The following is a 26,681-nucleotide window of genomic DNA, read 5'->3' on the forward strand; positions in this document are numbered from 1 at the left end:
TCACGAATGTTTCGCAAAAGCGATGACAACTGAGATCCTTTAACCTTCTTCCAGTCTTTATGCTAGGACAAGATAATCACCTGCTGGCTCTGACTTCATGTTAAACTTCATCTTAGTTTTGTAGTTCTCAGCAGGACAGTGGCATGTATTTCTGAAAATATACTGTAAATGTATTACAAAATGCTTACATAAATATGTGTGAAAACTGCTGTATGAATGGCCCTATAACCTGGTTCCCTAAACAATAAAGTTAAAGACCAATTTGGATCTAAGGCCTTCTTCTCATACGTACCCTCCTGACACGAGTATCCATGACAGGTCCCTGGATTACTAATTAATTTCTGCTTTTAGTCCTGAACTGAAAAACAAAATTGTTTCTTTTAATTCCTGTCCAAAAATTTGAAGCTGCAATAAAAAAGGTCAGGCATGGCCATTAATATCATAAACACAAATGTGTTCCTTTTTCAAGTGAAATGAGCAGAGTGATGATGAGGAGATCCTGACAGTCTTGATTCACTTGCTGTTTCATTTGTGCCTAACTCTACTTTCACCTTAATCTTAATCCTCTCTTTAATCTCATTGATCTCCATTTTATAGAAATAGTAATCGTGTTTACAATACAATACAATGACAGAAAGTTAAAGGAATCCCCAAAACCACAATGGCCTTATAACTATGTAATTCAGTGTTATTACATAATAGTAAGCATCGTAAAAATACGGATAAAAGGGAATTTGTTTCAATCCAAAACTGAAATATTGTCTTTTAAGCATATGTAAACGTTGTGATATTGGGTTTGAAGTGAGCTGTTTGAGTCACACGGCAGGTATTTATGGCCGTGGGTGTTACCTGGGCAAACAATCCCACAGCGGTTATCATATTTTGTATCAAGATTACTTAATCCTGAGCGGTACCAGAGGCAATGACATAACCATCATCATCATTAATGAGGCTAATCCTGTACAAATTTGTAAATTGGGCGGATAAAAAAACAAAAAACAGATAGAGAATAGAACTCTTAAATTAAAAACTAAGTTCTTTTAAACTTTAAAATGTTTGTGCTCGTGTACATCAATCAAGATGAGAAGATGATTGTGAAAATAGGTTTTCAGGGACCTAAAGGCCTTTGTCAATTAAGATGATAGATTATCATTGCAATCTTTAAGATCTGTCTTTCTCTTCGGTGGCTACATGTGGCTACTATGATAAGCTGTAATTGAGTTTTCCTGACCTTACTAGCTCTAACTTCCCAGAGATCCAAACAGGGCGGCCTGTGCGAAGTCAGTCAGTTTTCATCCACATAATCAATCTGGTTTTTGTTTGTTCAGTCATTGTAACCCTGTTTAATCCATTAATGCATAAGGTGAAAACAATAACCATTTCATACACAAGTGAGTTGAAGAAGAACCCTGTTGCAATAGCCACTGCTGGGTAATTGAAACACAACGCAATAGTGACCTTACAGATATATCTACCTTGCCTGCATGCACACCCAAACACATCTAGAATCGATGGCCTTTTAGTTCAACCAAAGTAATGGAGGGAATAATAACAAGAGAGACAGGCATACAGACTTGCTCCCAATCAATCACAAAGCCCCTACCTGGAAAGAGCGATCTCAGCCTTCTGCCGGGCAATGTCGGCTGACTTCTGCGCTCCCTCCACAGCTCTGTCAACCTTCTCTCTAATCTTACTGGCCCGGAGGGGGATCAGGTTCTTCCGTTTGCCACTCACTAGGATGTTCTGTTTGTACTTTCCCTCCTCCTTTGTGCCATCAGGAAATGTGGTGCAGCCATAGCCGTGGCGTTTGTTGCTTAGCCACTCCCCCTCATATTGTAAGCCGTCGGACCGCCGACTCACGCCAAATCCAGTCCGCTTGTCGTTCTTCCACTCTCCGCTGTAGGTCTCTGTTGCTGTGGCGTCCACCTCGTCGTCAGCGACAGCCAAATCTGTGTCTGCATCTCCAAGACTGTGAAGGTAAAAGGTAATATTGGTTTGGCTGGTGTATTTGTTAACAATCCTAGATGTAACGATTTTGTTGTTTTCTGTCATTAAGTACCATCTACGGAGCCCCCCGGTGTCAGCTCAGAACAAATAAGAGCCACATGTACATCTGTACTTTGAATTATAAATCTGTGCCCACAGGGTCATAATCTGCTTATTTTCAATCTCTGGGCACAGTTTCGTAAACCTTGGTTACGGATTTGTAACCTGTGGGCACGATTTGTAAACACGATTTATTTCTTCAAAGAGCAAGGAATGGACCATTTCCGCCAAGAAAGTTCAGTTTATCTGGGTTTAAGGGTAGATTTAAGGCCAATGCAAAACACAGTATAGCATTAAATCTACCCTTAAACCCAGACAAACTGGACTTTGTTGGTGGATTGGTCCATTCCTTGTTCTCTGAAGAGAGACATTGTGTTTACAAAACCGTGCCATGGGTTTGCAAATCATAGGGCACAGATTATGAATCTGTGGGCACGGATTATAAACTGTGCGCATGGATTTGTAAACCGACAGTACAGATTTACATACGGCTCTGTGTCTCAGCTGACACCAGGCGGGCTGAATGGCAGATATACGTTTAAAGTTTTAATTTGCCACTACTAGACAAAGCTCTCTGTAGTCACTCAATTATACTATCTCAGCCTGTTTTTCACCACTGTTTCTGTTTCTCATTGTCTTTCCTCACTTTGAAGATCCCAGTGTACTTAAACTTAGCAAAAGGACTTACAAAGAATAGTTAAGTAGTGCCTATTTTTTCAAGACCACCATCCAGTGTGGTCCAAATTTGTTCACGAAAACCACGAAAAATAACTATGCAGGATTTAATTGTTTATTCTATTTCTGGTGTAGTGCTGCTCACTAAAATGCTCACAAAATCCTTTTGAAAGTCTTAAACTATTTTTGACAGCCTTCAAAAACACCTCTCCTCTGCTGCAATCTCACAGTTAGTAAATTAATTAATTCAAAGTACTGCTAATTAACTGTATTGCTTACTGTATGACCACACTAATCACAACCTTTTACTACATCCAAGGTATGGCCTAATAATGCTTAGCTAGGTGTTCGGCTGACTACCATGTAATATTCTCAACATAATGAAACATGGATTGTAACATAAACAGATGGATTGGTGCTGTGTCAGCAGTAATGCAGTCATGTTCTGAACTGTCGTGGTGAAAAGTAAGCTGAGCTGGACGGCAAAGCTTTCGATCTCGCCTTCTTGACTATCTTGATCCGTCTTGAACCTCAATTATTCTCATAGGCTCTGGGTAGGGACGGAGAGAATGAGATTGTGAATAGAGGTGACTGAGATTAGTTTCCTCTGTAGGGTGGCTGGGCTCATGGGCTCCACCTAAGAGGAACTCAAATATCCGGAGGGAGCTTGAGTAGAACGACTGCTCCTTTGCATTAAAAGGATCCAGCTGACATGGCTCCGGCATCAGACAAGGATACCTCCTGTTGACTTCATATCGAGGCTCTCCAGGCACATCCAACTGAGAGAAGACCCTAAGGTAGACCCAGAGCCTGCTGGAGGGATTATATACGTAATTTGGCTTTGGAATGCCTCAGGATACCCCATGAAGAGCTTGGAGGCGTCGCTGGAGAGAGGGACATTCAGAAAAACTTGCTTAGCCTGCTGCCACCATAACCCAGCCTAGGATAAGCAGAGGAAAATGAATGGCTGGATGGTTTGATGTAACTAATCATAGAGTAAGTCTAATATTCTATGGCCAATTTACACAGCCCGTTCAAAACGTGATGGCATTGAAATGCTGTGTTAAATCACACACACTGGGACACCAATACAGGTGCTGTTAGGTTCAGCTTAAAAGTATAAAGGCGCCCTAACAGCTGAGCTTCATTATGGCACTGTTGAGGGAATCTGTATGGAAAGGACTGTAGTCGACTTACCACGATAGAAACAATGTGCTCCCAGTATTCAGAGAATTAGTGCTAAGCCTTTTGCAGCATTAAAGGAAAGGGTTACCAGGTAAAGTCAGTGAGCATAGGCTATTCTTCACAAGCACAGTGACACTTTGAGAACTTTTAGAATACACTGTGGATTTTTTCTAGATATTTCACCCCATTCCCTTGTCTCTGGATACCTGTAATATAAAATGTTGCATTCTATCCAGCATTCATATATGAGCCTTTACAGAAGCTTTTCTTGTACGTGATTTCATGAGTAGAATGGTGTGTCTCTACTCCTCAGCCTTGCCAATAATTAATCAGAACTTATAAGCTGCTGTCAGCCACATTGCCAACAAACAGATTCAGAGCTACTAACGCTTTTCGTGTAGTAATTGTGTCACATTCAAGTCAAGGATGTTCCTATTTTAGCAATAAATATACAAGGCTTTGACCATTCTTTTGTTTTTCAGAGTACCCAGAAGCATGTCTTCACAATGACTAACTCTGAACTGGTGTGTCCCATAAGATTGATCAGACATTTTTTAAGAAAAACAGACCTGGCAAAAGCTGAGCAGAGACACTAAAATGGCATACTTGACACTTGGAAACACGATGCACAACCGGAAACCTTTTAGTAGTGACCTGGCAACCTGACCAGTAAACTGACCTTTTGCCCTATAAGGAACTAAGGACTACATGCCAATCCAATTTAGAGATGCTTAAGCAGGGCAGGTGCTTGTTGTTGCCTTGATGTCCTTCAGATGAAGGGCAGTTTCCTTTCTTATTAGTCTTCCTCTCACACTGCCTTTCTGGGGCGGCTGTGGCTCAGTGGTAGAGTCGGTCGATCCCCAGCTCCGTCAGGCTACATGTCGAAGTGTCCCTGGGCAAGACACTGAACCATAGCCAACGGGTATGAATGTGGTATCTGATTGACAGTTGGGCACTTTACGTAGCAGCCTCTGCCATCAGTGTGTGAATGGATGAATGTGATATGTAGTGTAAAAGCAGCTTTGAGTGGTCGCAAAGATTAGAAAAGCGCTATATAAGTACAGTCCATTTACCATTTACCTACTTTCAGTCATTCATCATCACCTTAGGATAGAGTTTATACCACGCATCTTCTCAATGTCGGCTAGTAAGATATGCCAGATTTAATTGTGCCATGAAATGCCCTTAAAATACTTTTCACCTCACTGGCAGAGAAGGAACTTGATAATGGACATGTCATCAGAAATCTGGTTTATCTTCAATGCCAACACCTTTGTAATTCATGCTTTCAACTGCTCACCTGCATCAATCAGACAATACTTCTTGACCTGTCACTGAATGTTGGCATTGGATTAAGATTGTTGTTTACAAAACTCCTGGGACACTCGGTTGCAACATAACCCAAACTGGAAAAAGGAATTAGTAGACTAGGTTATAGGGCTACTTGACTAGGACTATCCCAACCCACCTCCTCTCTCATTTACTCTTGTTATTACCTTATAGTAGAGTTGATATCAGATGCAGCAGAGGACACAGTACTCATCCCAGCCTCGCTTCTGAAGGAGCTCTGTTTAGACCTCTGGGAGGCAAGAGAGCTCCTGGACTCTGACTTCCTCAGCTTGAGCCCAGACAAAATAGACCTCCGGAACAGCCCACCTTTCCTCTTCCCCTTCAGCAGCTCAGCCTCGCTGTGTGCTGTCAGCACAAAACCTCCACGAGACACGGCGGGGCTGCTGCCACTGCTGCCTGTGCTGCACATAGAGACACTGGTGGTAAGAGTTCCAGGAACAGGAAGAGGACCAGGGACAACCGCCCCAGTCCGGTCCAGCAAAGCTGTACCATTACTGTGCTCTGAACCGGAGCGGAGAGAGTTTATGGAGGTTCGGAGTGGGGAGCGGATGACGGCAGCCATGCCATATGGGACACTCTGACGAACTCCATAGCCATGCCGCATCCCGCCAACCCATTGGCCCTGAAATGTTCCTAGAGGAAGAGAAGAAAAATTACCAATACCAATTCTATGAAATAATTTTCTCTGTAAATTGGTGGTGCAAAATGGCTAAAACAAGAAACCTTGGCTGAGCAACAATAGATTGCAGATGCAGATACTTATACAGGTCCCTGAAATAGCAACTAGTTATCTTGGGGGGCAGCAAAAGAGGATACTATATTGGACACTGAACAAAGTAACGTCCATCTTTTAACAGACAAATACATTCAAATTATATAATTTATGCAGAGTTAAATAGGGGAGACAACTTTGAAATGCAACACTGTTGTGACATTTGTTAGGGCCTAGTCTCTTTATAGTACACAACTATACACTGCATATTTTTGTTCGTAGTGTTGTCTGAATAATGTGTGATCTTCTTTATACCCTAAAATAGATTCCAATTCCTAAGAGTAGTGTACAATCAGTGGTCAGTAGCCACCATCATACGTTGCATAGTCAGGGATTACTTCAAGAGTTGCTGGATGCAAACTTAATCGCCTAGAAGTAAAGTGGGCAACTGCCGCATGGCTCCCTCTTTTCTCTGATTGTTGTTTGTATCCACCCTGCCACGGTCATTTTTAGTTGACATGGAAGATGCTATAGTCGTTGTACTGTATTCTATTTTCATATTGATAAAACAAGCAAGTTGTTGTTTTTGTAGGTCAGCACAACAACCTGTAAAGCTGCATCAGTCCCCTATTAGTCTAAAAAAATTTGCTATATGTGTATGTGTGTGTGAGTCAATGGGGGTAACCAGATGTACATTGGCCGAACCAACCGGTTAAAGCTGTAATCAGCACAACTCCAGTCCTATTTGAAACGTGGATCAAATCCAACATATATGAGTGGCGATTCGATGTAATGGTCTTGTCAGTCTTGAAGGGCCCTGTTAGTTTTAGCTCTTTTAGTCTCGTCTTTTATTTTGCAATATGATATAATATGAATAATATGAATTATGAATATATTTTTACTTGGTGATGGCTTGATGAAAGGTATGACCTCAGTATTGTCATTTTGTTTTACTTTTTCTTCACTTTTTATTCTAACACAATGATTTATAATGTGTTTACTTTTAATTTTTTTTCCTCTTTGATATAGTGATTCTTACTGACAAACGATTCTTATTGTATTATTTATGTTTTCTATTATCTATTTCTATTATCTTGAAGTTATCGCCTCTCTGGAATGTTAAAACAGTCAGACATTTACAATTTAGCGATTAAGTTCGAGAAAAAGAAGATGAGGTGTTGAACCGCACAGAAGAGTGTCTTGCTCTTCTCTGTCCATCCCTGTCCCTTTCATCCACACCATGTCTTTGCACTACCCTGCACATACTGCTGCATAATAGTCCTTACATCCCCACGTTGCTGAAAAGTAGGGCATCTGAGTGTGTGTTTCCGTCATACCTCTCTCTCTCCCCCTTTCTCTCTCACTCTCACACTCACGCACACACACAAATGGAAGTGTGTTCCAATAGGAGTGCAAGTGATCCATCCTGCCTGCCCATACTTCTGATGTAACAGCACTCTGATTCATTCTGTAGCAAACGCACTCGCTCTACCCAAACTACATGACCATATAAGGACTGCAACGACGTTCTCCAGCTCTATCGCAAACACACACAAACATTTCCTTTGTGGGCTCAAGTGTCAGTGAAGTGGGAAGCACTGAATGAAGACAATGTTGTAAACCAATCATATTTTTTGCCTCGGTTCTAAGATGAATATCACATTTACACTGACACATCATGCCAAGCCAAGGCGCTGGTAAAAACATTTGTGTCCATAAGTATATTGTGGTGCATTGATCCTACCTTGGTCATGTCTATATGCTCCTTCTTATCCTTTGTACAGACACACACACATGCGCACACACACACACACAAACACACACACACACACACACACACAAAACAGAGTGTGTGTCATAGACAGCTGGTCATCACATCTGGCCAGGCCTTTGTAATAGTGTTAGTACACAGCTGTACAACCATATGACACACATCAAAGAACACACAGGCAAACACACACAGGCAAACACACACACACACACACACACACACACAAACACACACAAACACTTACTGGCATGACAAAATACCCATTTTGTTAAATAGTGTCTAAGACAGAGACAGGAGCATCACCTGTGTTTGACTGGTTTTTCTTGCTGTCCATAAAGGGGAGGTAGGCACGTAATGAGATTACTGAAAAGTTGACGTTTTAATGACAGAAACCCTGACTGACTGGTGTACAACCAAAACATTAACTGTCACCCTAATTAAAAGTGACAAAATAAGCGATACTTTAAACAAGAATGGATTGTATAAGGTCCTTGAAATAAAGAACGATTTTGCTGTCTCTTTGTCAAGTTTATTTGGAATGGCATCCGTCACATAAGCTTAATATTCCCCATGTTGACACAAGAGTGGCATCAATCTTCAAAAGTACATGTTCAAAAAATGAAGAGCAGTTACTTGAAGTGACAGTTTGACTGATTTCCAGTGGTGCTACAATTTATTTCCTGTTACTTGAAAAAATGTCAACTGTACACAATAAAGATCTTTACTTAGTTTATACTCTATAAATGTGTAAAATGACTGTGTTACATACCTAATATCTACACCTTGTTACATGCTGTGTTAATGTTGTAAAGCTACCTGAAGATCATTTTACGACCCAGTTAACATTATGTGTTTTAGTATCATCCAAGCGATTAATTATTACTTCATACAAATATTGTATGTCCCTGCTTTGTACAGTATTGACGATCCTCTAAAGGTTTATAGCTACCTCTGTCAACCTGTCCTTTGCCTACACCACTGCTATACTACAAAAACCGTCAGAATAACACAATAGGGTTCAACAGCAGCACAAATTAAAGCTTCTAGAATGGCCATAAATTTGGATCAACACCTGTGCTGTGAAACACTATAACCTTACTGACAGGATTTATTGCAGGGCTGTTCTATCAGGCTGCTTACTTGTGAGGCAATGTGTGGGTTTCTTTCTTTTTTGTGATTTCTTCCAAGCATAAACCACCCTGTATCACTAATGCCTGAGTAAATCAAATATTCAGTGGGGCACCAGGCTGCTCGTCTAATACGAGCCTGTTGCTCTCCATGGTGCTGAAAAAATGTAGTTTGAGATGCAGGCTGTTGTTGGGGAAATTACTTCAGAATCAAATTCATTCACATTTTTATATGAAAACAGTGCATTTAAGGAAATCATTGTATTAAATGAAAACATGAGCATCTGTCATAGCAAGGTACACACTATATAAGGTAAAATATTACATTTATGTACTAAAGCTGCATCCTTTGAATGCTTTACCAGCTCTGGCAAGAATGGCATGCTACAGAAGGTACGTTATTCTTCCCACATTGTTTTTAATATAAACCTGTCACCATTGAAAAGAAAAAAATAGACTTTACTATATGTAAAGCCCCGGACCACGGACCTACAGCTGTGAGGTGAATTGGCTTCACAACTCGTTGCATGCCGAAACAATTTCACCGATACTGCCTGGAGGGCAAACAGGAAGCTCTCTCAAATCATGTGGGCCCATAACCCCAGTCCGTGCACAAGGCAGCTGCACAGAAAGAGTTAACTCAGAGAGATCACAGCTGCAGAAACAATACAGAGGCAATGCAATTTGATCATGCGCCAACCCCTGAGATGAATGACTATCTCTTTAACAAATGCGTCTGTTCTCTGTTTCTATGTTAAAAATGTCTCTTGGGGTCAGTATTTTATTCTACATATACACCAGTACAAGACAGTAAAACTGTAAATTCCTCTTGTTTGTTTGAACTCATATGCATCTATATTTGTTTTTTATGTTACACTTCACAAATGTTAATTAACAGCAGTAAGAAAAAAAAGCATATAGCAAGACAGCCAAGGAAGGAGTTTAAATTGGTTATTTTTTGCATTATTAATGTGTTTTTCCACCATGTGAGCACTTCCATGTCAGACGGGTGTCTACTTTGTGAAGAGAGAAATGGTGAGTGAGAAAGAGACAACGAAAGTTCAAGTTTCTGACACACTTTTCTCTGATTATTGGTGACCGTGAAGGTATCAGCAGTAGTATTCTTTCTTTAGTTTCTTTAGTTCTCATTAAATGCTCCATTTCCACAGCTAATAAATGAAACAGAAAACAATAATTCCAACAACATTGATATTAATAACAGTCTGATGTTGATAGTAGTGATAAGGGACTATTTAAAAACCATCATGTGTGGATAGAGGGGCTGACCCAGCTAGCAGGGAACATTCCCATAACATTGGCTAACACGACTACTACTACTACGTTTTAAGGATGCTTATCATTTCAAATGTTCTTGTCACATTAAAACATAAACAAAGACAAAACGTTTTAACTGCAACATTCTGAAGATATTTTCAGGATGTTATTGAGACCTGGGATGTCAGAACGCCTTTTATAAAACATTTGTTCAATGTTATTTAAAACAAAGGTAGAACATGCTTACTGCAACATTCTGAGGATCTTTTCAGGATGTTAGTACGTAACATCCTAAGAACGTTCTTAGAAAAACCTTATGTTTAACACCAACCCCATTAGTCAAAAACTGCAATATTATCAAACGTTCCAGTGTTTAAACTTACCCCAGGAATGTAATTGTATTATTTTACAATTACTCTGCAAGGAAACAGAAATAATGAAATAGGACTAGCATCAGCAAAAATACATTACCCAACACATCTTCTTCCCCTGCTTTTTATTTCCAAACAGTCCCTAATATTTTGGAGAGGTTTCAGCACATCGCCATCCAAAGTATTTCCAGGAAACACTCCCTGTTAACTATGTCCGGTTATTATTTATTTATTTAGCATCAGCAGTAGTGCAGGGCTGACTTCCAAGATAGATATGTAGTTTTCATATTTCAGACAGCACTGCTAATCCTCAGTACAAACATCAAACCACTGCCATTACATAAGCTAAAGCTTGCTGTGGGGTTGTTGTGGCAGTAGAAAAGGTCTGCATCTGAATACTTTCTTTACTGTACAATTGGAGTCTATCTGTAGGGAATTTTGTCTACACTATTTGTGAGATGTTTCTGAACAATGTTTTAAGATGAAAGAATAGATCTAGTGCTCTACACGTGTGAGTGTGTGTCCTTAAAGGCCATTTGATTGGCCATTGATGTATCACTTGCTATAAAGTGATGCAATCTGATGTGGGAGAAATACCAATAGCAGAAAAAGAGAAAGTCACAAATTTGTCAGAAGGTAATCACCTTCAGGTAACCAAGACAAGGGAGAAAAGCAACAACTACAACAAGGGAAGACTTAAGATAGGTAGACAAGACAGCTGACAGGCAGAATAAACAGCTAGACAGACACATAAAAGATATGCTGGACCGGCATGCAGACAGACAAGCTAAACTCTGCTCAAATCACTGAACACGACAGCAAGGGAAGTCAATACAAAGCTAAACCTCTCCCTGTGTAAAGTACTGTGTGGGACTGTTATCCGTTTAAGGGATTTTGCTTAGGCCCTTTTCCTGTCTGAGCCTTTCAGATTTCCATTTGAGGATTATTTATCTGCTAAGAAATTTCATGAAAAAGACCCATGATAACACGGTGTAATGCTGTTGACATGAACATCAGAAAATGCCTGCCCTTGTTTGTCATTTTCTAACTGATGGTATCTGTGTTTACACAAAGAACTTTGTCCAAAATGCAACTGGGCTGTTTTTACTTTGCTCTGCTGTCTCTCAAAAATTAATTCTCTGGCTTGTAAAATCCCCTACAACATCGTCAATGAAACCATGGTGGCTGAATCAATGAGATGTTTGACCTCTAGGAAAATCTAATAATTTAGATGCTTTCTGCTGGACCAGCCTTAAGACGTTAATAAAGGATTCATTCATATGAGGATGGATTTAAAGATACTCTGTGGTGTTTTCCTGTGTACAAAACATATTTTATGTATCCTGGAGGCCTCACAAATGTGGTCAAAGCCATTGTCAAATGTGTTAATCCTGCATTGTTTACATTTACCTTTAACTCCCTTCCTGCCTTTTGTTGGCATTTTCTACATTTCTTGCTGTATTATAGACACTGATTATATGTTTGGCTTGAAAGTGCCATCAAAAAAGTGTGTACTCAGCATGTGTGTTTATCCTTGCATTTGAACAAAAGATACAAAAAAAATCAGGGACCTGCTCACAAAATTAGTTTAGTTCTTGACATTGTACCTTTATATTGACATGTGTATTTCAATACTAATGTGAAAAGGCTAGGCTATTTACATATGAAAAAGAATAAAGCAACCAACAGGTAAGTTATGGACATAAAAATATTATACTATTGTTTTAAAAAAAAAACTAATCACCCGTTTACCTGAAAAAGACCCAAGTGGGGTCAAAAAGTTGTGATAATTTAAATATTTTTGTTGGCACAGAGTAAGTGTGCTGGTTAAGAAAATATCAGTGAAAGATGAGGAGGGAGACAAACCTAAGGGGATCAACAGAGAAGGTAATAAACCAAACCAGAGATCTACAAAAGCAGCACAATCTGCCACCTTCTCTTCTTTAACACCGTGGTGAAGATGCTCATCTCTCTCAAGATTGCACTAAAGCCTCAGCAACTGTGCCCACACAAACATACAGTGGGATCGCCATCCTATCTTTGCCAAACTGGTGCTTAACAGGATCATCTTGAACTGTATAAAGGTATTAGTCAGCATTCAGCTACAGGAGCAGCTCACTAGATTTCACAGACAGGATCCTGTACACTCCAAATCACAACACTGCTGTGTAACGTAAGTGAGCAATGAGCGAATGTAGATTTCCATCCTAGGAGTATTTGGCAACATAGATAGGGAGAACTTTGGGAAAATATTTCAACATTGTGTTATATCTGTCAGGCTTGTCAATGTTATTTAATCAAAAACAAAACAAAAAACAAGCGACAATGGCCTGCAAAGTAATCTATAAAGAGCTACTCACAAATGTGTTTGAGTTGAGGGTCAAGGACGTTTACCCTTCCCATGTCTATTCTTGTTGGATACAACAAACAAGGACTTTCACTTGGCACAAGAATTAGGACATTGGAAAGCAAAGATTAGAAAGAGGTGGACTGAGTGGCACTGTTTCCTGAAGGGCTTCCTCCCACATACTCAAATATGCTGCAAATATATTCTTTCAAATGGTCTTTTACCAGAAACTATTAACAGGCTTACAAGACATGACACTGAAGAAGCATTCTTTTTATTTTGCCAACCTATCATGTGTCACTCAAAATAATATTTCATTTCTTTCCTGGGTGTATTTAAACATACAAATGAATTCATTATGCCAGCTTACATAACATAGTCAGAGCTGTAATAATTGCTCAGCTCTGATAGTGGCCTTAAGCAAGCTAGCAAGATATGCTAATGTAGGACAATTGTTATATTGTTGTAGCATATCTGCCAAAAGCTGGAGGACTGGAGGGAGGTTCCAATATGCTGCTTGGCTGTTACAAGACACATTAAATTGAAGCTTCTGTAATTGATTTGTCTTTATACTTGTGGTGAAGTCTCCATTTAGAACGTTACAAAGCGTAGTTGAGAGAGTTCCTGTGTGTTTGACCCTGTGTGTGGAGTAAGTCAGATACAACAACCACTACTGCTGTTACCACCATGACACAGTGACAGTCGTAATATCTGCCTCTTCCTTTGTGACTTCATTTCTCACTAAAATGATCACGGAGGCTGTCTTTTCATGTTTCTACTTCACTCCCTCTCTCTTTCTCTGTGTGTGGTTGGTAATCAGTCAGCTTAGCTCTTTATCTCAGTAAACAGCATTAGCCCGGAAGAACAAGAGCCAATCAGAGCCCGGTAGAGACGGCTGGGCAACCAATAGCAGCTTGGAACACAGAGTCCCTCGTGACACCTGACCTGCTGCATGTCTATGAGCGTTGCTATGGAAACCCTACTGTACAGAGCGGCTGTGAAAATGCAGTAGAGCAAGGGAGGAAAGAGAGAGAGAGAGGTGGGAGGAGAGGAGAGGAGATAGGAATGTTGCCAAACGTAGGAGAGGAAAGAAAGGCCAAACAACAGCAATAAGATAGAAGAGGAGTGTTTGCTAGAAATGTGGCATCAGGTGATGGAGGAGGGGAGAGAGGGACCGGCATTCAATTTAGACCTGACTGTGGGAAACATAGCTGGTTTTAGTGTACAGCATGTTCCCAAAGTATGAAGGCAGCTGAGCTTCTATGAGGGTATTGGTTCCTGCATCTTATTGCTCTGAACATTAGAGACCCCCAGAGGTTGCAAAGATACACTGTCAGCTTTAAAGTGAGAGTAACCTTTATTTGGCCATATCAAATTTACCACTTAAGCAGCTATGGCCTATGTATCATAAAGTTTATTTGGACAGCGTCACTTACTATATATATATTTTTTAATTTTTAGATTAATACAATTATGATAATTAAAGCATTTTCTCTTCATGCTGTTTTTGTCTAACTAGCAAGAACACTTCTTTTAGACATTAATCCAGAACTACTTTAAATTGTAGTTCAAAAGATTGATCATTTCATAAAGACTAAAAGTGACTCATGATATTTCTAGGCATTTCATTTTGTTATTTATGGACATTTTCCTGCTCCTCTATGGGATAAGATAAGATATATATGTGTGTATATATATTTATAGAATCCCTCCAGAGAACTGGGGTCTCCTTCTGGTGGGATGAGCCCAGACAACCTTCCAAACAAAGGTACCTAGGAGGCAACCTGATCAGATCAACCAGATCTCCAAACCACTTCAACGGGCTCCTTTAGATGCAAAGGGGAAGCAGCTCCACTCCCAGCTCTGTTTTAGTTCCTTACACTATCTCTAAGGCTGAGCCCTGCCACCCTGAAGAGGAAACTCACTTTCCCAGGCTGGATCCTCAGTGTAATTCTTTCTGTTGATAGCCATAGCCCATGACCACATAAGAGGCTAAGCTCTCCTGTTACCACAACATTCAGGTACTAGGCCTGCATTACTGCTGGTGCCACAACAATCTGCCTGTCGTTTAAAAAAAAAAAAACACAAACACTGAGCAGTGTTATACCCCACCCAGTCATTGTTTTTAAAAAATGGAGCAATCACCCCGGTCTGCCACTCCCCAGGCCTTGTCCAGGACCTCAATGCGACACTTAATTGGCATGTCAGAAAAGACTACCAAGTATTGTCAGTATCTTGAAGCAAATCCCATCCCCATCTGGCACTGTGGAGCATCCTGACTATCTCAGCAAGTTCTGCCATAGATATGGCTGAGACTGTTCCTAACTCTGCTTCTCCCACAGAGGACATGTTGTTCAGGTGAAGGAGTTCCTAAACCTCGGATTCCATGTCCTCCACCTCCCCTGGGATGCAGGAGGGTTCTTCCCCTGGAGGTAGGAGATTAATCATATTTGAAGTGTGGCTTACATTTCAGCCAATTCTAAAGGATCTAGTTTGCCCTGCCTGCTTGGACCTTAAAGCCTGTTCACTCCTCAGAGCTGGAATGCCAACACACCTCTTTATACTTATGGGCCCAATCCTTTTACGATAAGGAATAATGCTTCTTTCTTGGCATTGAAACTGGTGCTTGAAATTGTATTATACTGTTTTAAACCCAGACAGGTCCTTGCTAAGAGAGATATCATGCAACATCATCATCAGCTTGCATTGACATTACAACTTCCATGAACAGGAAGTACACAAAGGGGTGGCAACCATAACTATCTTTTTTGCCTTTGGCAAGACGTGAACTGGGATTTAAAATCTTTCGGGAGCTCTTCTAAATAGATTTCACACATTACTGACGATCACATGAACCATTTTCAGTCAATGTGTTTTGTTGTTTTGACTCTACTTCATTCTATCCTCCATGTAGGGGTTAGTATTAATCGATCAGTGCCAACATATCCTCTATAAACCCCCAAAAAAGTGTTCTTTTTGTTATGATTTATCGCTACTGTCAATTGTTTAAATACACCTTGTGATTTCAAAACTTCATCTGGGCTTGCTATTACTTGTCTTAATGCCAGAGGTCTATGTCCAATGCCATGTGCGCATCACTAGAAAGAGACATGCTGGTTGGCGTAACAGTCACAGCAATTTTATCCTGAATATACATAAAGCTATTACTGCATGAAATTATCATTGCATAAAATACATTCCATCTTTTGACCCTTAAGCATTTATTGTTTGCAGATTATGAAGTTTAAGTCCCCTATGGAAAGTTCTTCTTTTTCTTCTTTAATAAAATGTACAAAGATCTAACACTGAGTTGCCTTTTGGATTAAGCTTAGAATTACCTTAGAAGAACCTTCACAGACATAAAAGCTGTTCATACATGTAAAGTGGATTGTTTCAAATTTGGGTCAGATCTTCAGTTATCAAAACAGAATTCTGGACGTAAACATGCAGACTAGAGGATCGATCTTCCTGCAGACTAAAGGTCTGCATCTGCATCCATCATTCCATTGTATCCTGATCCAGCTTGATCACTCTTTCTTTTAAAAAATATTTTGGTAACACAGTTTTATTACATCATAGATTTATAGAAAGAACAAATGCATGCTGTTAAGGACACTGTGTACTGCTGGAGGAAGATAAACACTCATAACTAGGCCATTCTCTGCTGCTTTTACAGTATGTGGGTTCAAACACTTCACAGAACTACAGTGTCTTTCCAGCACGTCCCTCTTTGGGAGGTTTTCTTATCACTTTTTTTGCAGCCCCCCCCCTGTTAAGAGTATATCTCTCATAGTAATCTTGATAATCATTCATACATCCATCCAGCCATCATTCCATTATCTTACTGATTCATTCATCCATCAATGTTCTCATCTGTTGACAAATCTTTCCCTCCTCCCTCTCCCTCATCCCATCTGTCTGGTTATCTCTTAAGCCAACTTCTTCTGTCATGTCCTGACTTAACCCCTTTAAATTAGTCTCATCTCAGGGTTTTAACGTGTAGTTTGAGATGATGTGTGCGTGAATATGTATGCGTTTGTGTGTGGTACAGACCGACATTGTGAAACAGCCTGCTAGTCGTAGGGTTATGTAACAAAGCTTTAACTGTATGACTGTATGAGAGCTACTGTCAGCTCTGTTGTTCAGCTCATATTGCCAGATTTCATGTGTGTACTGTTTTTAAGCAGGATTACATATGAATGAACTGAGTCCCTGTTTAAGAAACTCAACGTGCATCAATGTCATTGATTGTATTGACCATTCCCAGCAAGTCTCATACTGATTGAAAGGATTTTCTAAAAATAAAAGGGCATGTTAATATGCTCATTTTACCTTACGAATAATGAGGATAATAATGTAAAGATATCATTAAATACTTTGTTGACAGAACAAGACTTGTAGGAAATAGATACTTCAACTTTTAAGTGCAGCCAAACAAAAAGAGAAACAAAGAGTAATTTATGTGTTACACATAGCAACATCGTAGCTTAATTATGCAAGTCTGTTGGATAAAAATGATTTTGCATTTAGATTTTAATTTCAGTGTCAATCATAAGAAATGCTACTGTACTTTTTTGGGCTGTATTTTTTGCTTTACTATTGGCCCGGCTCTTGGGATAGTTGTGTCAGACAGTTGGTCAGTTTATTAGCCACTTTGTTCAAGACAAAAATGCTTCAACGACTACGAGATGGAGTCACACAAAATGTTGTACAGACGTCCATGGTAACTGTTTTTCTTTTTATTTAAATATGGTATTTGTTATAAGACCAAATACCAGCAAATGAAATGACATTTACATCAACCTGAACTATAATTATGTGTTTGCTAATTAGAGCAAATATTAGCATACTGGCGTAAGGTGGTAAACATGCTTAACGTTACACAAACTTAAAATAAGCTTGCATGCATTGTCATAATGCTGCTCACAGAGGCAGTAGTGACTGTAGACCCTCAGTCTTGTCTAGACAAGGAGTAACATGGCAACATTGTAATCTGTTTTCTAAAGCAATCTGTTGTCTCGGGACAAGTAACTTGGAAGCACTTGTTTTCTTTTGTCCTTCTAACCTTTTACTCAGCTGATATGACTACATGGCCTAAAATATAAGCCCTTAAAAATATGTGTCCTCATGTTATTAAAATGAGGGGTGATGGTTGGTAGGACAGAATATGAGGAGGAAAAGGAGAGAGAAAAGGAGTCAGAGGTTGAAAACCAAAGTAGAGGTTGAGAATCATTTTTAAAAACCTGTCCTTATGCAACCCCTTGCCTCGACACGAATGTGAGTGTGTGTGTGTGTGTGTGTGTGTGTGTGTGTGTGTGTGTGTGTGTGTGCGTGCGTGCGTGTGTGTGTGTGTGTGTGTGAAAAAGGCTCAGCAGAAGGAAGGATGACCTGAGAGGACCTCTGAATGAACTTCTTCTATTGTACATCTGTCGCTTCTGAAAGTGCCTATATGCTTGTCAAACAATCTTTAGTAACTGTCATTGTCACAGAGGATAGTTTTCAGGCTCTCTCAGAAATCACTCATCCCCATCCCGTGTTTGGTTCACACATTCTGACATACACAGACTAAAAACCAAACCCTGAAACACCAACATGCATGTGTCTGTGTGACTCTCCTCCCCCTCTTACCTCCGTCTGAGTATGTTTCTGTTCCGTATCCGTCTTGCAACCCGTTGTTCCACGTCCCCTCGTACTTCCCACTTGTCCCCATGCTCTCACGCAGGCCATAGCGTCCCTTAAAGCCATGCGTCCACTCGCCCTTGTACACCCAGCGGCCTTTATTCTCAACACCCACACCATGTCTCTTGCCCTGAGCCCAGGTGCCCTGGTAGGTGTTCCCGCTGGGCCAGGTGTAGACGCCCAGCAGCTCAAAGCCATGGGCCCAGGATCCGCAGTACTCGCCCTGGCCCTTGGGTCCTGTACAGATCCCGTGGCCGTGCGCCTTACCCTCCTCCCACCCACCGCAGTATGACCCCCCATCGTCAAAGTTGAACCTGCCGCCAGTGGACATGCATGAAACAGGTCTTGGCAATTCTCCTGAAGCCTCGACAAAAATAAAAAGAAAAGAAAAATAAAATGAAGGGAGGAAAAAGAAGGACAGGTTGGTGCTAGAACCAATCCATGGATCAGAGTTTGGAGGTTGGTTAGGTCAGGGGTAAGAAAGAGGCAGGAGTGGGAGGGAGAGGGAGAGGGAGAGAACTCCAACTCAAACCAACTTCAGGTGGTTTGGAAAAGAAGGGGAAAAATGTTGAACAACAAAACTTGCCCCCTCACCGGGTGTCAGGGGTCTCCTGGCCTTTTGGAAAAGGTTGATGCTGTTCACATCATCCTCTTGGTGGGCGCTTGGTAGCACCAGCTAGCCCTTTCCAGCTTTTGTGTGGCAGATGTAAGAGAGAGAGGAGGAGACTGGGCACAGAGTTGCCATTATCCTCTCTCAGCAGGAGTTTAAACCCTTAGCCAGCTCCATCGGCCTGCCAACAGCCTGCCTACACAGTCTATGACACACATGCACAACTCTTACACCTACTTCTTTCCTGCTTTCCACTCAGGCGCCCGCGTTCAGTGGCCTCCTACCTGATGATGCCTCCACCTCTCTAGGGTGTACTGCCAAGAAGTTCCTCTGTTGCAGCCCATTAAACCTCCAAGCTTCTAGCATAGAAGTCACCATTGGGCTCCTTAATCAGCACCAAAGCCCAAACTAGTTATGTGACATGTTGTGTGATCTCTTCCTCAAAAATTATTTCTTAATTCAGCCCGCTCCTGATGATCAGACAAAAAGAAACCATTTAAAGTCTGACTCAGAATCTAAAGCTCACTTCAGACTTGACCATCCTTCTTTTTATTCTCAGCCTACACACACACACACACACACACACATTGTGCCTGGTTGCACAGTGAAGGAACACACACATGCATAGGGGAGGAAGAGACAGAAAAATAGCGGAAACAAATAAGGTTATCTGCTTGGCTGCTGTTGTTTTTTTCTGTCCTGTCTTGCTGGAGAGCAGCAATGCAGTCTCCTGCCTTATGCACGCACACAAGCAGGCACACACAGTCTATCTAACAGCAAGTGCGCACAAACAGACAATGAAAATAAACAAATGAGATAATAAATCTCCTCTATTCTCCCCCCTCTCTCAGTCTGTTTGTTGGTCTTTAATCCACTACGTCCATAAGTGGTTTATCCTCTGCGTGGGTTGTCTTCAGATTGCCTGCTTGATAAAATAACATCCATCTATATGATCCAGTTATGGTGTGTTCTGTCCTCTTCAACATCTCCTGCTCGTCATCATAATTCCCAATGGAGTGCCGGCTAACGCATAGCCTGCCTCACGGTCTGCTGTGTTGGTCTACAATGTCTTCAGCTCCTATGGCTGGATCACTGTATTTCTCTCTTGTGTGTGTATGTCTCTCTCTCAGAAAATCTGCTCATTAAAGAGGACTGTTCCAATGCAGCCAACCAATCCCCCCCCGGCTCTCCTGCTGAATAGCACGCTCCAGCTCTTAAAGAGACATACACACTTTGGTGAAAAAAAGACTGAACTACTCATATGCTTATAAATGTCACCTGTAGCTTTTAATCATTTGCTCACCCTCTGTCTTTCTTTCTGTCTCAGTTGAGCAAAGTGATACATTTAAACAAAAATGTTAACCAGTGCTGGTTCAGACTACACATTATTATTATTTTGGTCCGTTCTAATGATCACTCTTTGAGTCCTGGTTTAAACGTACATTGTCATCATTGACATTTGGTTTCACATCACAACGGCAGCCTCCAGTGTAAAAGTCGAAAGTTTATTTGGATTTATTAGATTAGGGGCAACCTCCCTCAGTGGATACTAGAATATTAGATAAGATAAGATAAAATAATATAGGACCAGTCAATCAATCTGTATTTATATATCCTAAATTATAAAAAAGTTGTCTCAGGACACGTTACAAAAAGAGCATGCGCAGAGCGTATTCTTTGTTTTATTATTTACACAGACCCACCAGCACAAGCAAGCACTTGGCAACAGTGGCAAGGAGAACTTCCTTTTGACAGGCAGAAACCTGAAGGAGAACCCGACTCATTGGTGAACAGAGACAAACATAATTAGGATTCAAACCAACTTAATACATTTCCTGTAATGACAATTAATTGCCATAGTCTGTCACAGGATGTGATGGTCAATAGTGTCAAATGCAGCACTAAGTTCTATCAGGTCAAGAAGTGAGAGAAGTCCTCCCAGAAGCAACAAAGGAGATTATTTGGACATTTCTCCAGTGATGTCTCAGATGGACGAAGATAGTCACGTAACTGTCACTGCTTTCTTAAGGATCTTCACAATAAAGGGAAGGTAGGACACAGTTCTGTAGTTAGCTCTGGTGACAGAGATAGATTGATCATGATCATGATCATCAGGTCTAGGACAAAAGTTGAGGAAATTATTTTTGATTATGATCAAGTGGAGAAAAATAGTCTTGATATTTATCAGGTTTTTAGAGCAGTTTCTATGGTTCCTGTGTTTAAAGGTAAATATTGTCTTTAAAGTTTAGAATTAGGTTTGATGCCTGACTGCTACAGTCACATGTCGAAGTGTCCTTGGGCACGACACTGAACCCCAAATTGCCAAATTGCTATGAATTTTTATAGATCCTGATTGGAGGTTGAGTCAGTCATCAGTGTTTGAATGTGACATGACCAAATATTTCATAGGGCCTTTCTATTTTTATTTACTGTCTTGTAAGACTCAGTGAGATTCTTCCATTTTGGTGAAGCGCAAAATTCTTTCTAGTTTTCGCCATACTTAAGTCAGAGTCTTAAGTCTAAGTCAGAGTGTAATTCACAGTGAATCTTCAGCACTATCAACCAGCTGACCAAGTTTTGAGGAACTAAATGTTGATTGAAGATCAGCTGTATCATATCCAACATTGTGCCTCCAGTCTCATCTCCTGTTTTAACACATACTGCCTTAACCCTCTTAACTCACTTTGCCCCATTACCTTGCATAACCTGACAGGTATCATTTCTAACCTGCTCCAGTCCTCCTGTCTTACTGACGTTTTACCTGCCAAATTTTTTAAAGAAGTCTTACCAGCCATTAGCCCTGCTCTACTCAGAATAATAACCTCTGTGTTCCTGACCAATTTAAGATAGCTTATGTGCAGCCACTTTTGAAAAAAAAAAAACAGCCTTGATCCATCTAATCATGACAATTTTAGACCAATTTCAATATTGCCTCTTATTTCAAAAATATTGGAAAAAAACTGTTGCTGACCAACTTATTTAATTTGCTGAGAGGAATAGGGAACCATGTGTCCTCATCTGCCCCTCTATTACATGGGGTGCCTTAGGAATCAATCCTTAGTCCTATTCTTTTCTCCTTACAGGTGCTTCCCCTGGGGCAGATTTTCAGTTGTTTTGGTGGTATATCATATCACTGCCAAGCCGATGACACTCAGTTATATATCTCTGTAAACCCAAATGACTACAGAAACTGAGCCACTCTGGAGAACGTCTGGCTGCAATCAAGAACTGGATCTCTCATTTTCTTCAGCTTAATTCTGACAAAACTGAGCTTCTTATTATTGGCCCCAAACATCCCAAAAACAACACTCTTCAGCATATTGGTCCACTTTCCCGGTTTATCCAACCTTTCTCCAGAAATCTTGGCATTTTATTTGAACCTCAACTGAAACAAGTTGGCACAATCTTGTTTCTTTCAACTGCGAGACATCGCAAAAATGACACCATTTTTATCATTAATCAATCAAATTCAATCAAATTTTATTTATGGCCAAATCATAACCAAAGTTATCTCAAGCCACTTTACAAAAGTGTACATAATCTCTTGGTGGTACCATGCACAAAATGTAAAACTAATAGTGACTGCTCCTTTGCTGGATTATCTCCCAGACTTTGGAACTCACTCCCCACTGGCACTAAAACAGGTGAATCTGAAACCCACCTTTTTAAATGGGCTTTTAAATAATCTTAACCTTAATCTTTGATTTCTGTAGTTTGAGTGGGTATATGTGTGAAGTTCTGGCATTTATTGTCTCACGTTTTGGAGTACATCTCCCTCTCTTTGATAATTGTGATTTTCCATACATTTGTATTGTTTATTACAACTATTCATGCTTTTTTTATCTTATTATGTTGATCTATCTGGTTGTTGTTGTAAAGCACTTTGTAACCTGGGTTTAGAAAGGTGCTATATAAATAAAGCTTTATTATCATTATTATTATAAAGTTAGCAAAGGAGCATTCTGTGGAAATATTAGTTGTGCAGCACTGTGTACAAATATGATGTATTATGTCTGTATCTAGCACTTACTGACCAGTGTGCACTGTGATTTAATATTATAATAACATATTCTTTTCCAGTTCAGGTAAATATTATTGTATTTGTTGTATCAAAAGATAGTTTTAATATGTTGCCAGTTTATGAGAGACAAGCCTGAGTTTGCTGTGTGTGAGCTGTCTGTTAAGAGCCAACTGTATGACTGACCAGTAAATATTTTGTACTTGTTCAGAACAGAGGCATAAAAAGACAAACAAGCCTCCTGTTCATCCTTCTCAAACACAACTCAGAGTTCTGGGGTTTCTTAAATCAGTCAGTTACAGTTAAGTGCACTTGAGTGTGGTTACAATGGCACTCCAATAGTGTCATTTTAAAGCTACATTTCCATTGCAGGAATTTTGCCCATGGGCCGAGGAATGGTCAGAGACCAGCCTTCTCCGGCACAAAAGATTTGCCGACTGCTTGTTTAATACAGTGGCATCCTATTCTTTTTAGCCACCCCTTCACCGTCTTGACTGCATCACCAAGGATATAGTACCCCACATCATGTCCACAAATGCTCTGTTTCATAAGGGAGTGGCACATCATTGGACCGCACAACACTGACCAGGACTGCCCTCCGGCATCATGCAGGCTCCCTGCTGCTTCGGTTGAAACATTCCAAAAGAGACCCCTTACATCCACTAAAGACTGCTGGATGATGTATCCCTTCCCAGAATGGGGATTAGTGATCAATCAGTTACACCTAAACAACTGCGCTCAAATATGTCACCATTTCTGTAACTTCTTACTGTTTGGAAACTGAATACCTTCTGCAATGAGGACCTTCTCCAGAGAGAAGCACAATTAAATAGTGCTAAACCATAATTATGCAAACTCCGAATAAAATAAATGGTCATGTGTTCTGAGTTGTTCACAGCCCACTTGCATATAAATTTAATAAAGAATGTACAGACTCTTTCATGTTTGTTCTTCCCACGCGCAATGTAAGACGAGGCAGCAGAACTGCAAAATAAAACACTAAAAACCAAAGGACTGTGACAATCAGAATACTTTAATATATTATGGAACAGTGTTTAAGTCAGGAGGAGGAGTTGAAAGAGTAATTCTCAGACACAATAATCAACTGGAGACACAAGGTCTCTTAAATGTAAAATGTAAGTCTTAACAGTGCTTCACTGTTTGAATAAATAACATGACCACCATTCAATTGCAATTAGGTAAATCTCTGAAATATGGGAGTTCAAGTGTCATTAGCTAAATCCTCTAAGTTCAACTTTTATTTCTTTGTTGAGGACAGTTCAGCTAGCCTTGGTCAGATAGGGTAGTGTCAGTTTCAGTTTCAAAAAGGTCTCATGTTCTGGAAAAATCCAAAAAGTCAAGAGGTAAGAAGTTAGGCATTAAGTAAGGCATTCTAACTCACTGGTGTACTCTGGTCTGAGCGTGAAGGAACCTGTGGTCCCCTTTTCAGAGTAAAAGGTGATCGCGATCCAGCTCCTTTGGATAAGGGGGTGATTAGTTTCAGAGTAGGCTCATCGTATCATTTGTCAAGAAGAATCCAGAATCCAAACCTAGCTTGTGTAAAAAAAAAGATGCTTGTTTTTACAAAAAAATCAATAATCTTAAAATCAAGATTATACAATATCTTACTGAGAAAGGGAAATGCGTATCTCTTTAAATCAGGAAGTGAATATATATTTGCTCTTTCAGTACTAAGATAATTTGGTTATGGCTTATATTGTTCTATTTTTCTGTCAGGTTATCAGTGCAGGAATATGCTTCAACTAAAGCTTTTGCACTCTTAATATCACAGCAGTAAATGAAAGTAGTTCACACATATGTGAGGAAACGTTTTTTGTGGTTCCTCTTGTTGACCGACAATACTGGCTAATATAACTAGCCGCACTACCTCCACTCAGCTAAACTCACCACAACGCTGCCAAATGTGATTCCTTCACTCTCCGGCTTCCCCACTACAGTCTAAGCAAAACTACTACAGATTGTGTAGCACATAGAAAATAATACTGAACATAAATATTCTTGGTTACATATCATTAATACACAGAAGTTTAAATACATTGTCTAAAGTATGAACATACATGCAGTGACCCCGCTGCTTAAAGCTCTTGTGAGGAGTTTTTAGTGGGCTATGACAAAGACTGGAATGAACACTGATGCCTCTATAGGAGCTACAAAACAAACCAGACCATCCGAGAATATTGATTATTTTTATATAGTAATTGATTTGTAATGCCTGTTACCACTGCCACCGGGTCGGTGTCAGAAGAAGCGAGTCACAGCATGCCGGAGGTGCTTTAATTGACACTTTCTGAAGAAAAGATTCACAGCGAGTAATACAGTTTGACAGTTAACAGACAGCAGGACGATTTTTTTCATTAGAGAATGTTACTTATGCATGTACAGGACAGGATCAGCAAAAACATAAGATGTACAACTACAGGGGTCGGCAAGATCAACACAAAATGAGAGTTCCTCACAGTAGCTTTAAGAACAGTAATACTTCTTACTTACGATAAGTAAGAGACATGTACACATTTATGCTTACGGCATAGCAGCAGTTCATAGCAACAATAGATGGGAATTCCCTTTAAGTTTGGTGTAGGTGATTCATGAAGTGGTAATTTCATAGTTTTATAAGTTTTAAGTGTTGGCAGTGACATATGTCTTACCTCTTCCATGTGTATTCAGCCATGACATACTGTGTGTATATTGTTTATTTATGTCTACGGCTGGAGCTCTTCATACACATAAACATGTGTATTTGTATGTGCTGGCATTGTGGAGGTCAGGTTTGGAGCAGCTTTTTTCTTCCCTGTGTGACTCACAGTGGATTTATAGTTTAACTTCCTGCTAAAGGAGAACTCAGTGTGTTTGAAGGAGGCATGAATTACAGCCCCACCCTTAAACCTTGACCTTATTTGACGGTTGTTGTTTTTTTGCCATCAGGGATCATTCGACTTGTGTTAGTAAAGTGTAGGTTGAAAAGAAACACAAAGTGATACAAATTATTTCTGCTCAACTCTTTTGTTGTCCTTGTCCCACTGTCTGCCAGTGTCTGGGAGAGCTTAACCAATTTCAGCACAGATTACAGTAATAAAATCACTGCAAGGCCGGGGATTAAGGCTTAGGCCTCTAAACACGCTGGTGGTGAGGAGGAGGGGGGGTGAACAGGTGAATGAGAAGACAGGCAGAGAAAGGTACAGTTAGAGTGATTTCCTGACCACAACAAAGGGATTAGGATTTAGAGAAGTTGTAACACAAGTATATGACATCATTTTAAAAGTCAATTAGAGTTTAAATGATTAATTGGTTAGTTATTTAACATTTTAGGAAGCCAAACATAAGTAAAATAGCATTTAAATATATTTGGGGGGGGTTTCAAAGTGATTGGTAAATGTATCTGTGACTGTTCAAGCCTTTTTACAAATTAACTCAATCATTTCAAGACAACTTCCAGACATTCTGGTCCTTACATTTTCCTCACTTGACTTGGCACATGTTCCACACAGTAAGAG

At 40.1% G+C, this 26,681-nt stretch overlaps 1 protein-coding gene across 2 annotated transcripts in view; it reads right to left on the minus strand.

The window, feature by feature from the left end:
- jph3b (junctophilin 3b) overlaps window positions 1-20,262 on the minus strand; it is a 43,109-nt gene extending 22,847 nt beyond the window's left edge. For both annotated transcript variants that reach the window (XM_069686058.1, XM_069686059.1), the window contains exons 1-3: window positions 18,488-20,262; window positions 5,403-5,889; window positions 1,604-1,969 (exon numbers count right to left, since the gene is read on the minus strand). In XM_069686058.1, the coding sequence (XP_069542159.1) occupies window positions 1,604-1,969; window positions 5,403-5,889; window positions 18,488-18,869 (1,235 nt within the window). In that variant the 5' untranslated portion in view covers window positions 18,870-20,262. The remainder of the gene's footprint in view (window positions 1-1,603; window positions 1,970-5,402; window positions 5,890-18,487) is intronic.
- Between the last annotated feature and the right edge of the window lie 6,419 nt (window positions 20,263-26,681).

This window comes from Semicossyphus pulcher, unplaced genomic scaffold, assembly GCF_022749685.1.
Source record: "Semicossyphus pulcher isolate SPU_LCO1_2020_fin unplaced genomic scaffold, fSemPul1.0.p SCAF_8, whole genome shotgun sequence".
Lineage (NCBI taxonomy): Eukaryota > Metazoa > Chordata > Actinopteri > Labriformes > Labridae > Semicossyphus > Semicossyphus pulcher.